The 12,177-nt window shown below is 41.0% G+C and overlaps 1 protein-coding gene across 3 annotated transcripts in view; it reads right to left on the reverse strand.

Annotated features, from left to right (window-relative positions):
* Positions 1-12,177, reverse strand: part of PITPNC1 (phosphatidylinositol transfer protein cytoplasmic 1) — a 132,898-nt gene that overhangs the window by 28,837 nt on the left and 91,884 nt on the right. For all 3 annotated transcript variants that reach the window (XM_083490454.1, XM_083490453.1, XM_083490455.1), the window contains one exon: positions 9,522-9,593. In XM_083490454.1, coding sequence (XP_083346580.1) covers positions 9,522-9,593 — 72 coding nt within the window. The remainder of the gene's footprint in view (positions 1-9,521; positions 9,594-12,177) is intronic.

The following is a 12,177-nucleotide window of genomic DNA, read 5'->3' on the forward strand; positions in this document are numbered from 1 at the left end:
ACTCATTATTTGAGTGCCTGAACCTTAATTCATCCATACTTCTTTCTTGCACTGTATCACAGATGGAAGTTTAATCCCTCTAAATTTCTCATTAGTTCAAAAATAAGGAGCCATTAGTGTACAAGATTTATTTCTTTTTAGGGCTAATTCTCCTGGTACTTCCTCTAGCCAAATACCCTAGAATTCTCTTGAAGCCTGCAAGGGAGATAATTTGATTGGTTTTGCAATCAGGCTGTGGATATTTAAGTTGGTGTTTTTTTAAGTGATTAAAGCCGATGGAAAGAAACATAAGGCTCTCAATCTGCGTCTCTATATTGGCAAGGAGCAGGAAGCAAATGGCAAGAACATTTTGTGTTCCTAACAATGCAGGGATTGTAGAAAGGCCTAATAAATATTATGATATCAAGAAGAAATTAGGGAGGTTTCAGGTTTTGGAAGCAATATATTATGACCAAACCAAGGATTGTCATTTCAGACCAAAATTCTCATTGAAAGTTTAAACTATGGTTTAAATTAAGAGTGGGATACTCCTGCTTTCACGCTAAAGGAGTGTCTCCACCCCCATCGTTCAGCCCAGATACTGAGGTTCAGCACAGAGGGCCTTCTGGCAGTTCCCTCACTGCAAGAACTGAGGTTGCAGGGAACCAGGCAGAGGGCCTTCTTGGTAATGGCAACCACCCTGTGGAACGCCCTCCCACCAGATGTCAAAGAGAACAACAACTACCAGACTTTTAGAAGACATCTGAAGGCAGCCCTGTTTAGGGACACTTTTAATGTTTGATGTATGACAGTATTTTAATATTTTTTTGGAAGCCACCCAGAGGGCTGGGGAAGCCCAGCCAGATGGGCGGGATATAAATAAATAATAATTATTATTATAATTGTATAAACAGGGCACACCAGGCCTCTGCATCTGGCCTGAGAGACCATTTTTCCGAAACCATGCCCATTTGCCCCACCTCAATATCATGTGGTGTCAGGTGTGGTTCAGTTAGAGACACAGCTCCACAAAATCCTGTTTTGATAGGAACCTATGGGAATTTCGTTTAAAGTGGAATCTTAATTATTTTATCTGCTTAATGGCTTAATTCTACAATGAGCCCAAACTTGTCTATCATAAACACTAGTGCCTGCTTCAGACAGTGCTATTTAAGATGATAGGGTGCCTGAATTTTGCTTCCATAGGTCACAGCTGACAAGGAGAACTAGCATCAGTTCTAAACACCCAGCCAATTGCAAATACAGTGGTACCTCAGGTTGAGTACTTAATTCGTTCTGGAGGTCCGTTCTTAACCTGAAGCACTATTTTAGCTAATGGGGCCTCCTGCTGCTGCTGCGTCGCTGCTGCACGATTTCTGTTCTCATCCTGAAGCAAAGTTCTTAACCTAAGGTATTATTTCTGGGTTAGCGGAGTCTGTAACCTGAAGCGTATGTAACCTGAAGCATATGTAACCCGAGGTACCACTGTACCTCTAGCAAAATTCAGTAAACAGGACAGCAGTGCTTCTAAAAGAAGATAATTTTTTTTGAATAGCTCTGATAACATAATGCAAGATGAGTGCTCTTTTACACTTTGTGCCATATTAGCTTGACAGATGGATTCAAAGTACTTTACTAATCGATAGGTACAGTACTAAAAGCAAGCATATTTTGAAGGCTATAATGGAAGAACTCTCCCTCAGAGGCAGAATCCTGTGAAGGCTGCTATGCTGCTGCTTCAAATGGAATACCTTAAAAGTACTCTATATTTGTCAACGGGAACTGGGAAACATCTTTTCAATGGCTACTTTCACATGTCACACCACACCAGCGATGCAAAGTCTGTGTTGAATTAAAATTTTCATCCAAACATACGGTGACCCAGTTTGCATGTAATGCTAAGCCAAACCATGGGCAGCGCAGCTCCACCAGGCACTGCAGCCATGACTTTTGTTCTAGGAACCTGCATGTTTACATGGTGTTATGTGCGAACGGGATTACACTATACAGTGGTACCCCAGGTTATAAACATTTCGAGTTACAAACACTTTGGGTTACAAACTCTGCTAACCCGGAAGTAGTACCTCGGGTTGAGAACTTTGCCCCAGGATGAGAATGGAAATTGTGCGCCGGTGGCGCAGCAGCAGCAGCAGGCCCCGTTAGCGAAAGTGTGCCTCAGGTTATATAATATAATAATAATAATTTATTTTTTATACTCCGCCCATCTGGCTGGGTTTCCCCAGCCACTCTGGGCGGCTTCCAACTGAATATTAAAAACAATACAGCATCAAACATTAAAAACTTCCCTAAACAGGGCCGCCTTCAGTTGTCTTTTAAAAGTAAAATAGTTGTTTATTGCCTTGACATCTGCTGGGAGGGCGTTCCACAAGGCAGGCGCCACTACTGAGAAGGCCCTCTGCCTGGTTCCCTGTAACCTCACTTCTCGCAGCGAGGGAACCGCCAAAAGGCCCTCGGTGCTGGACCTCAGTGTCCAGGCTGAACAATGGGGGTAGAGACGCTCCTTCAGGTATACAGGACCGAGGCCGTTTAGGGCTTTAAAGGTCAGCACCAACTTTGAATTGTGCTCGGAAACGTACTGGGAGCCAATGAAGATCTTTCAGGACTGGTGTTATATGGTCTTGGCAGCCACTCCCAGTCACCAGTCTAGTTAAGAACGGTTTCAGGTTAAGAATGGACCTCCGGAATGAATTAAGTTTGTAACACGAGGTACCACTGTATACAATTTGTCTGAACTTGGACAACATGCTAGGCTGCAGAACAGAAGCCAAAGCTTCTAAGCCCCTTCTAAGCTCATGCTACACTGGAAGAGAAAGAAGGAGGAGGGAGGATCACAGTGGCTCATTCTAGTAATGCCAAATTATAGCTTAGCATTACATCAATTACATGAATTTTAAACACTATTAGTAGATATACTATCATGCTGGATGTAAAAGGAGTGTTGGGAGGCACCAGCTGGGGAAGAAGGCTCAGAGCCAGGGGATTGGTGGTGGGATGATGATGAGTGGTCAGAGGGAGAAAGAGGTGTCAGAAGAGGAAACAGGGTTTAGTGAGCGGGAAGAAATTGCGACAGAGAGCAGTCCAGAACCAGAGGCAGCCGCAGAGGTTGGAGAGGAGGGGGGAGGAATCAAGGGACAGAGATGAGGCAGGCTGCTGAAGAAGCCATGGAGTCTCTCCTTCCTGCTGTGACCAGCTCCTCTCCCCTCTGGTCTCCCTGAACCTGCAGAGGTGGGAAGAGGGCGCAGCAAAGACAGGTGAGGTAAAGAAATCTCAGGTTGCTTGGGAAGAACCCAGGGAGGAGGAGACTTGGGGAGCTGTGGGAAGGCAGGGAACCTCAGTCCTCCTTGGGACAAGACTAGCTGGGAAGAGTTGCTGTGCTCACTAGGCCTGGGCTGTTTTGTTTCTTTGAATAAAGAGTTAACTTTGCTGATACCTTGTGTTATTCCTGTCCTCCCAAATCCCGCCTTGACGTATACTGATATTTATCCATGCTTTTTCACTTACATCTGTGGGGATCACAATCCAGGATTGTTGCACTCAAAAGTAAGCAATTGGAAACATGATAAAATAGCAAAGCTCATAACAAGGCATCTTAACCACAGACTTTGTCACAATCCTTGTTGTTCAGCACTGAATTATCACCGTAGTGCAACAACATACTAAACAGTGGGAAGAAGTGGGGGGGGGGGGGACGGACAAAAACCCAGCAATTAATAGCAATGTGAAAAACTTTTTGCCTTTGACAAAGTGGGATTTACAAGTGATTCAGGCATAAGCATGAATAATTTACATAACAAATAAATAATTTACATAACAATTTTTTTAAAAAAAGTATGTACTAAACTACAAAGTAACCTTTTCGCTAGCTAACCCAGGCATATCACTACTAATACAATGCTTAAAGATCAACACTAAAGGCAACTATAAACTGTGCATCGAACTAGAGTCTTTAGAAGTAAAAATATTGTTTAAAATTCTATATTTTCCAAAGAAATATTATTTTAGCTTCTAAGGCACACTTATTTAGGAGCTAGTCTAACTGAACCCAGCAGAACTCATTTCCAAGCAAATGTATACAGGAGAGGTTGCAAGTCTAAGCACTGGTCTCTTCGCAGTTGCTGGTTAACTGGCTGTGATCTTCTCTGAAATGCAGAATGCAGCCATGGAAATTCACAAGGGCCTTGCTACTGGGCAACCAACCATGCTTAGTAGGAGAACATCAGGAAGGCAGTAATGTTTACATAAGCTTTAAAACTAAAACCTAAGGTTCCCAGAGGTTAGTTTAGTCTTTTTTGAGGCAGGTTACTGTATCCTCTGTGCATTTGTATACTGTGTGCATTTTAATAAGAGCAATGCATGTGGTGCTAATGCTTTCCCCTTTGCTTTGCAAGAAACAAGAACTAGAGAAATATTATGGCAAGAGGCCAGGAAGCTCCAACTTGTGATTCCAATCTTTGCGAACTGGCATTAACCCTGAACTATTGTTGGCTTGCATTCAGCAATATAGAAGCAGCTGACAATCCCTTGTGTCAGCATTTCCACTGCAAAGCTTCAGCTTTCTGATGTTTCTAACTTGGCCAACTAAATGCAAATTTTGCTTTTTAAAAAACACCACCACCTAATTTCTTAAATGCCTGTTTCTAGAAAAGATTCAAGGCGTACAAAAAGTGAAAACGAAACAATATAAAACAACAACTTAATGTCAAAACTATCTCACCCTGGCAGACAAAACAACAGGGATAAATCAGCTTAAAAGCAGTTATCCCATCCCTGGGAAAATGCCTGAAAAACATGCTGATTTATGCAAATATAGCAGGTTTAGGAATTTGGGTTATTTTGTGGGAACAAGTTATTTCATATGCGAGAAAGCAATGCCTTCTGATAGGAGTCTAACCAACCATTATAATTTGTGTAATCACACTAAATTAGCCATTAATACTTTATGGATTTAGAACCCCACTGCACCTGTTTTCTGCAGCAATGAATTTACTTAGCTTGCTTATGAATACACCTCATTGCATATCATTACCCTCAAAATCACATATACATTTTGCTTCCGTCTAATTACAACATGGTCTATTCATTGAATTTTCTTATATTATAAGAAACTCCACTGGAAATTGTGTTCTGTTAGGATGCCATGGGGCTTCATTTAAAGCGGAATCTCAGTTATTCTATCTGCTTAATGGCTGTTTTTACAGTGAGCCCAAACTTGTCTATCATAAAGACTGGCACATGCTTTAGACAGTGCTGCTTAAAATGATACAATACCTGAATTTCCTAAACTGACAACAGCCTAAATTCCCTGCATGCCTTGCTGAATTTTTGGCAAAAGCAAGTAAGTGGGGAACTATCATTCTGCAATCTGTCCTGAAACAAAACAGACTCTAGTCTCTAATACTGTATGTATCAATATAAAAATACTTTCAACATGGGCAGACATAACTAGAGATGTCTTCTACATTTTTGTTCACTTACTTTTCCAATAATAAAGATGCTCAATTTAGTTTGCATAGTACAGTGGTGCCCCGCAAGACGAATGCCTCGCAAGACGGAAAACCCGCTAGACAAAAGGGTTTTCCGTTTTTGAGCTGCTTTGCAAGACAAATTTCCCTATGGGCTTGCTTCACAAGACGAAAACGACGTCTTGCGAGTGTTGTGATTTTTTTTCGCTCCCCCCCTTTTCTAAGCTGCTAATAGCCTTTTAGCCGCTAAGCCGCTAAGCCTTTAATAGCTGCTAAGCCGCTAAGCCACGATTAGCGCTAATTCGCTAAGCCGCTAATAGGGTTGCTTCGCAAGACGAAAAAACCGCTAGACGAAGAGACTCGCGGAACGGATTAATTTCGTCTTGTGAGGCACCACTGTACCATCTTATAATATTCTTCAGCAGTTCCCAAATTTCCCCCACATGAACTACATGAACATGAGGAAACCCAGCCAAATTATTATTATTATTATTATTATTGACATTGCTGAGGACTTTGGTGGATCAACCATTTTTCTGCCTGTTGTAGCAATTGTAATGTGCTGGGGCTAGACGCTGTATGACTTTTAAATGTATTTCTATTGTTTCTTTGATTTCTTATATTTTATTTTATTGTACTACAACTTGAAAGTCACTGAAGTCAGATTGTAAAGGATCTTCACAGATGTGCTGTAGACCACCTGTATGAAGTGGTCCTCAGACCACCGTTTGGAAACCCCTGATATACAGCAACTGAGCCCCATTTCATACATGCATATACATGAATGGAAACAACTCACAACATAGCACAGGGAGCTGCAGTTCAGGACAGGCAGTAAAAAAGAAAACTTTCTCTGAAACAGGGCACATGTATGCTCAGAAGGTACATTTGCAGCGAAAAAACCATTAACTAAATACCTGATAAGACAAAGAGCAAAAGCAGTATGTATTTTATTTTCACACTTCAGGTGGCTATGGAATACAGTTTTGTTTAAGAAGGCTTTCCCTGAGGTGTTAGCAAATCCACCTTTCATCACAGTACTAAATTGGAACTGGGGGAAGGGTTCCCTATGTAAGATGGCTATTAATTATGGTCAGTAATTATGAAGGGAAGCCCAGACCCCAAGTTAGCTCTGTCTGATGGGCATAAGATACTGTATCTTAGGGTACCCAACATAACAACCTTCAGATGTCAATGGACTTTTCTCATCAGCACTAACGAGCATGGACAGTGGTCAGAGGCAATGTGAGTTGTTGCCCATGATGCCTCACTGGAAAACAGCTTTAAAATGTACTGTAAATGACTAGTATGATAGTGTTCCAAACAGTGCTGGCTGAGTTCATGCAGCAAAGCTGGCTAAAAGACTCGTAAAAGAGGTTTTAAAAGGAAAATTAGTTACAGTGTATTTCCTTTGTTAATAAGCACAAGAATTTTATCTTATTAGCAATAATCAGTTCTTGGAAAGAAACTGTGGGGTGACTCTGGTATGTTTTCCTTGGAACTGTACCTAAACCCTTTCTCCTCATTGCAAAGGATTATACATTTCTCTGCTGTTATGCTTGACAAATGCTTCCCTAATTTGGCTGCATTTATACTCAGAAACTGTGCGTATAATCTGAAATTAGAAGGATTTTTCCATTTCTGTTTGCTATGGTATCAATAAAAGTTTTGAAGTTTTGAACAACGGCCAGGATGGGTAGCCTTTGGCCCTTCAGATGTTGGACCAAAGTTCCCATAAATTATGCTGCCTAGGGCTGATGGGAGCTGGAGTCTGGCAACATCTGGAGTCACCACAGCTAACCCATTCCTGACAAAGGGTATGCTTATACAGTAATATCATATTTAGACAATACAAGTTCATAAGTGAAAAAGGATTTCTTTATTTTAGGTGAATTCCCCAATTTAGTGCAGCTTAATATGCAAAGACAAAATCCATCTGCTATAATACAGCTGGCTTTAGTATGCTCCGGCTGTTAATTTGTCAAATGCCATTGTCGTTATTCATCTGTACCAAGAATATGTACACTAGAAAATTGCCTCTCGGTTTCCATTTGATTAATGGTCAGTTCTGAAACACTCATTTTAAAAATCTCTCCTATGACGAGGCCAAAGAGTACATTAACATATATTATTTTCATTATCCGTAGAGGTTTTATATGTAGCTCCTAATGGATCAGCATTCTGAGTTATGTATCTAAATTCTGTGTGTAGAAGAAAATAATCTGCCATTTTAAAGATGGAAACGGCTTTCACTAATTGCTTCTAAAAAGAATGGCTTTTAAGAATATTGTTTAGCTTTACTGATGACGAAGCTAAATCTCTCTTAACAAGATGGCTTTCATGGCAGCACCTACTCATGTAGTAAACTAGTTCACCAATTATCTGATATTCATAGAAGCAGCAAAGAGTATTGCCGTAATTTATTGGCTATTGTGGTGTGGACTCTGCTGCAAGGATGCTCCTTTCCCAAAGATTGATAGACAACAAGACACCGTATTTTTCCGTCTATAAGACGCCCCCGTGTATAAGATGTCTCCTATTTTTGGGGATTCATATTTAAGAAAATGGGGGGGAGATGTATCCGTGTATAAGACGCCCCCTGATTTTTGACATTATTTTTTAGGGGGAAAACCCTAGTTTTATACACGGAAAAATATGGTACCTACTAGGTTGGACTGGCAGATGAAATTATTGGACTATGCAGAGATGGCAAGATTAACCGGGGAAATCGGAAGTCAGGAGGATCAAAACTTCAACAAGGAATGGGATAAATAAATAACACACTTGAAAGACCACTGTAAACACTTGAACTCTTTGGCAGGCTTTAAATAACTCTTGCAATGACACATAGACTTTGGATACTTTGGATGATAAACTAGACAGATTTATAATACGCAGTTAAAAAAATTAGTTGAAGAATCCACGGAGGGGAGGAGGGAAGTCTCGAGATTTGGAAGAATCTTGGGTAAAGTTTAATATTTGTGAAAATACTATTTGTGTGAATGGATCTGTAAAAATCAATAAAAAATATTTCAGAGAGAGAGAGAGAGAGAGAGAGAGAGAGAGAGAGAGAGAGAGCGCGCGCACTTCATCGGATGTCCACATAAGCCAATGCCACAATAAACATGTTAGTCTTCAAGATGCCATTAGACTCGTTTTTGTCACAATACACCAACAAAAGCAATACAACCCCCCAAGCTGCTTTGTACTGGTCCATTTAGCTCAGTTGATGCATTTGGAGCTACATATAAAACCTTCGGCTTCACAGCCCTCAAACCCACCAGACTTAAGAGTCTGAAGTAGAATTTGACAAATAACTTGTCTGAAGAGCACAAATAACCACCAGACTCTGAAGGTCATGCCTCTGAGAGTTTGAGAGGGGACCCACATCATCTATAGCTAGTCCTCTGCAGGGTACTCAGCAAAAAGGCACACTTTGAGACTATTCAGCAGTGCCAAACCCAGAAGATTCAAGGCAGAGCAGTGTTCCTTTATGTTGGATTCTTTATATTGAATATAAAGTTCAATACAATCCATTTATCTACACGATATTTCAGTTGAGTGCCGTAGAAAAGCATTTATCATCTTGTTTAACTACGATAGGTCAATTCATCAACAGTGGCTGCTGGTTGCATTCTATTTGATTAACTCTCCTTGCTGTTTTTCCTTAAGAGGATCCCTTCCCTTTTAAGATCCCGTCACTTCCCTGGACACTCAAGGTTTCCACAAGTCCGAAGGCTAGCAGTCAAATTACGGTACATGTCAGTAACAGTTACGAGTTTCCTTAGAAAATGCACATCAATAGCCCAACAATGGCACTGTGCGCCGTGAACAATGAATGCTCTCTGTTCACATTACCTTCCACCAAACTAAAAATAAGTAGGGGGTGGAAGGAAAGGAGTTGAGAATTTCTACATACAAAACAGAAAGTCTGCTTTTTTGGAGTCAAGTTAGATACAGAAAAGCTCTGAAGATCCTAAGGGAGAACCTTGCTGAGCGTGCTAATGAAAGCCTTGACAGATAGCACACGCTGGATCTTTAAGAAGAGGTATCACTTACGTTATCATTGCTTCCTTTGTTGTCCTCATATTTTGTCTCTATGTGAATGGAGAATTTAGGTAAAAATGAACACTGCAGAGAAAAGAAAATCAGAATCAGAACTGCAGCCATTTATAACTCACCAGTTCATATGTACATTACAACCTAGCAGTTTTATTTTGCGAATGCCAGAAATGAATTCACTAGTTTCCATCTTGTGCATCAAGAGCTTTTGGACCAACCTGTTCAGAATCCTTTGAAAAAGATGCTTTAAAAAAAAAAAAGGCAGGAAGAAAGAGAAAATTTGAAACAGTCCATTTTGAAAAATAAAGCTAGCAATTCTTGCTAAAAACAATAACTAGCAATGGAAAAAATTGGAACTCTTGTCAGAGTAAGCCACATTTTAGGATCATGAATCAGTCTGAAAATTTCTGATCTCAACTTATTTAAGATCAGAAGGTCTCAGGGAACATCTATTCAGAATGTCACACCCTGAAAAGCCTTTCTAACACCTCACATTCTCCCTTTTTAATCACCAATGGTCACCCTCCTTTCTCCACAATCTTTACTGACTGAGCCTCATCAGCTTTCAACAGCACTGGTCTGAATCTAGATTGCACTACAAGTCACAGAATATGTTTTGAGATTCATCGCATGCCCTCAATAATTGACATTGTGCTTCAGGGAACTGTTTATGCAACATGCAGAGAGGTCCATTCATTACAGACAAAGTACATTTTTTTCCTTTTAAGTGAAAGCATATTCACTTATGAGAGAATTAAAATCAGATGAAAGATAATAATAATAATAAATTTTATTTATACCCCGCCCTCCCCGGCCAGAGCTGGGCTCAGGGCAGCTAACACTAGTAAAATTACAATAAAAACAAAATAGGGGGGGCAATTTAAAATACAGGTTAAAAATACAATTTAAAATGCAGCCTCATTTTAAAAGTAGCCCATAAGGGGAGGGAAATATAAGGGTCAGACTGAGTCCAAACCAAAGGCCAGGAGGAACAGCTCTGTCTTGGAGGGCCTGCGGAAAGATGTCAAGTCCCACAGGGCCCTAGTCTCTTGTGGCAGAGCATTCCACCAAGTCGGGGCCAGTACTGAAAAGGCCCTGTCCCTAGTTGAGACCAATCTAACCACCTTGCGACTTGGGACCTCCAAAGTGTTGTCATTTGTGGACCTTAAGGTCCTCTGCAGGGCATACCAGGAGAGGCTGTCCCATAGGTGTGTAGGTCCTAGGCCTCAGGAAATTATGTTTGCAAATGTATTGCATTTTAAGATATAATTCTTTCTCTATTCCCACCCCACTCAAGCATATATTCCTTCCAGCAGAAATCTGGTAATTTATGTTTACACATGACACAAACAGGAATACACACAGTGAATTTTCTAGTTTTCCATTTCAGCATTTCTAGGGGTTGTCAGGTGTTTCTTTAAAAGGAAGAAAATAATCTGAAACCATAAAATTTTAATGGATTCTAAAGGTTTGCAATATTATGTAGGCAACAACTAGCTTTTCAGTTGGTCATAAGGCTCCAGTCTACTAAATCATTGAGAAAACTAGATGCAAAAGCAACTGAACACTCAATTCCTTTAAGGCAATTTTTGTTTTGAACTTGCTCCTGCTTCTGAGCTTACAATAATTTGAGCCTCTTGTAGCTCAGAATCAACAATCTGTTTCATATGTGGGTGTGCAGAGATTCTTGTGCACAGTTGTGCGCAGTATCTGGCTTTTGCACGTGTGGATCTGTGATTTGGAGAACGCAATATGAATAACGGAGAATTAATGGAGGTACAGGAAGCTTACAGCCCACGATAAACAACAGTATGGATGAATCCCTAGCATTCTCTGGAAATGGAAATAGCCCTTCTGTTCATGGAAGGCTAGTTAGGATTCGAGCCACTTGATTTTTGTCCTTTTTAAAATTTGCTTCGAGTTTAAAAAAATGTATGGCAGTGTATACATGTTCCCTAAAGTTACAGGTCTCATGTTAAATCTCCAAGTGCCATGAGAGCAAATATACTTCAACTCTAGTGGCACTTGAATGCAAAGGTAAACTACACATGGACAGCAAATGTCAGTGCCCTGCTTCCCTCCCTATCAGGGACTGGGCAGAGGAGGAAAGGTGGAGACCGCCTCCCCAGCCTGACCCGCCCAGGGAGCAGGAAAAGGAAGACAGTATAGATTTACAACAGGGGTTTGAGGGAGGTCGCAGCTCAGAGGCAGATGGGAAAGTTGGGAAATCATGGGAGAGCCAGAGCAACACCCAGCTGACACGTTGTCATTAGAAAGCATTCTAGACCCTCCATCTCCCAGAACCCGGCGAGTCTTGAAAGTAGGAGAGCAAAGAGCTCAAAGACAGAGGGCACATAGCAGCACCCATAGAAGTGACGAATGAGGAAGTGGGATAGAAGGGTGTGTGTGTGGAGATTCACTTGGGACAACACCATTATCCAAGAGGTTGAGTTTTATAGCATCCCTCTGTAAATACTGAATTAAAAAAAAAGGATGGTAAGAAATCTTCTCTTGTTTTTATGCTTTCCTGGGAAATAGCCAGTAGCAGCACCCTGACATTCCCACCCTGCCCATCCCATAGTTGCTTATCCACACAAAGCTAGTAGAGAAGACCTTTCAGCAATGCATAAGAGAGAACAGGCATTCAGGCAGC

The sequence above is a fragment of the Podarcis liolepis genome (assembly GCF_965112155.1).
Source record: "Podarcis liolepis genome assembly, chromosome: 2".
NCBI classification, from domain to species: domain Eukaryota; kingdom Metazoa; phylum Chordata; class Lepidosauria; order Squamata; family Lacertidae; genus Podarcis; species Podarcis liolepis.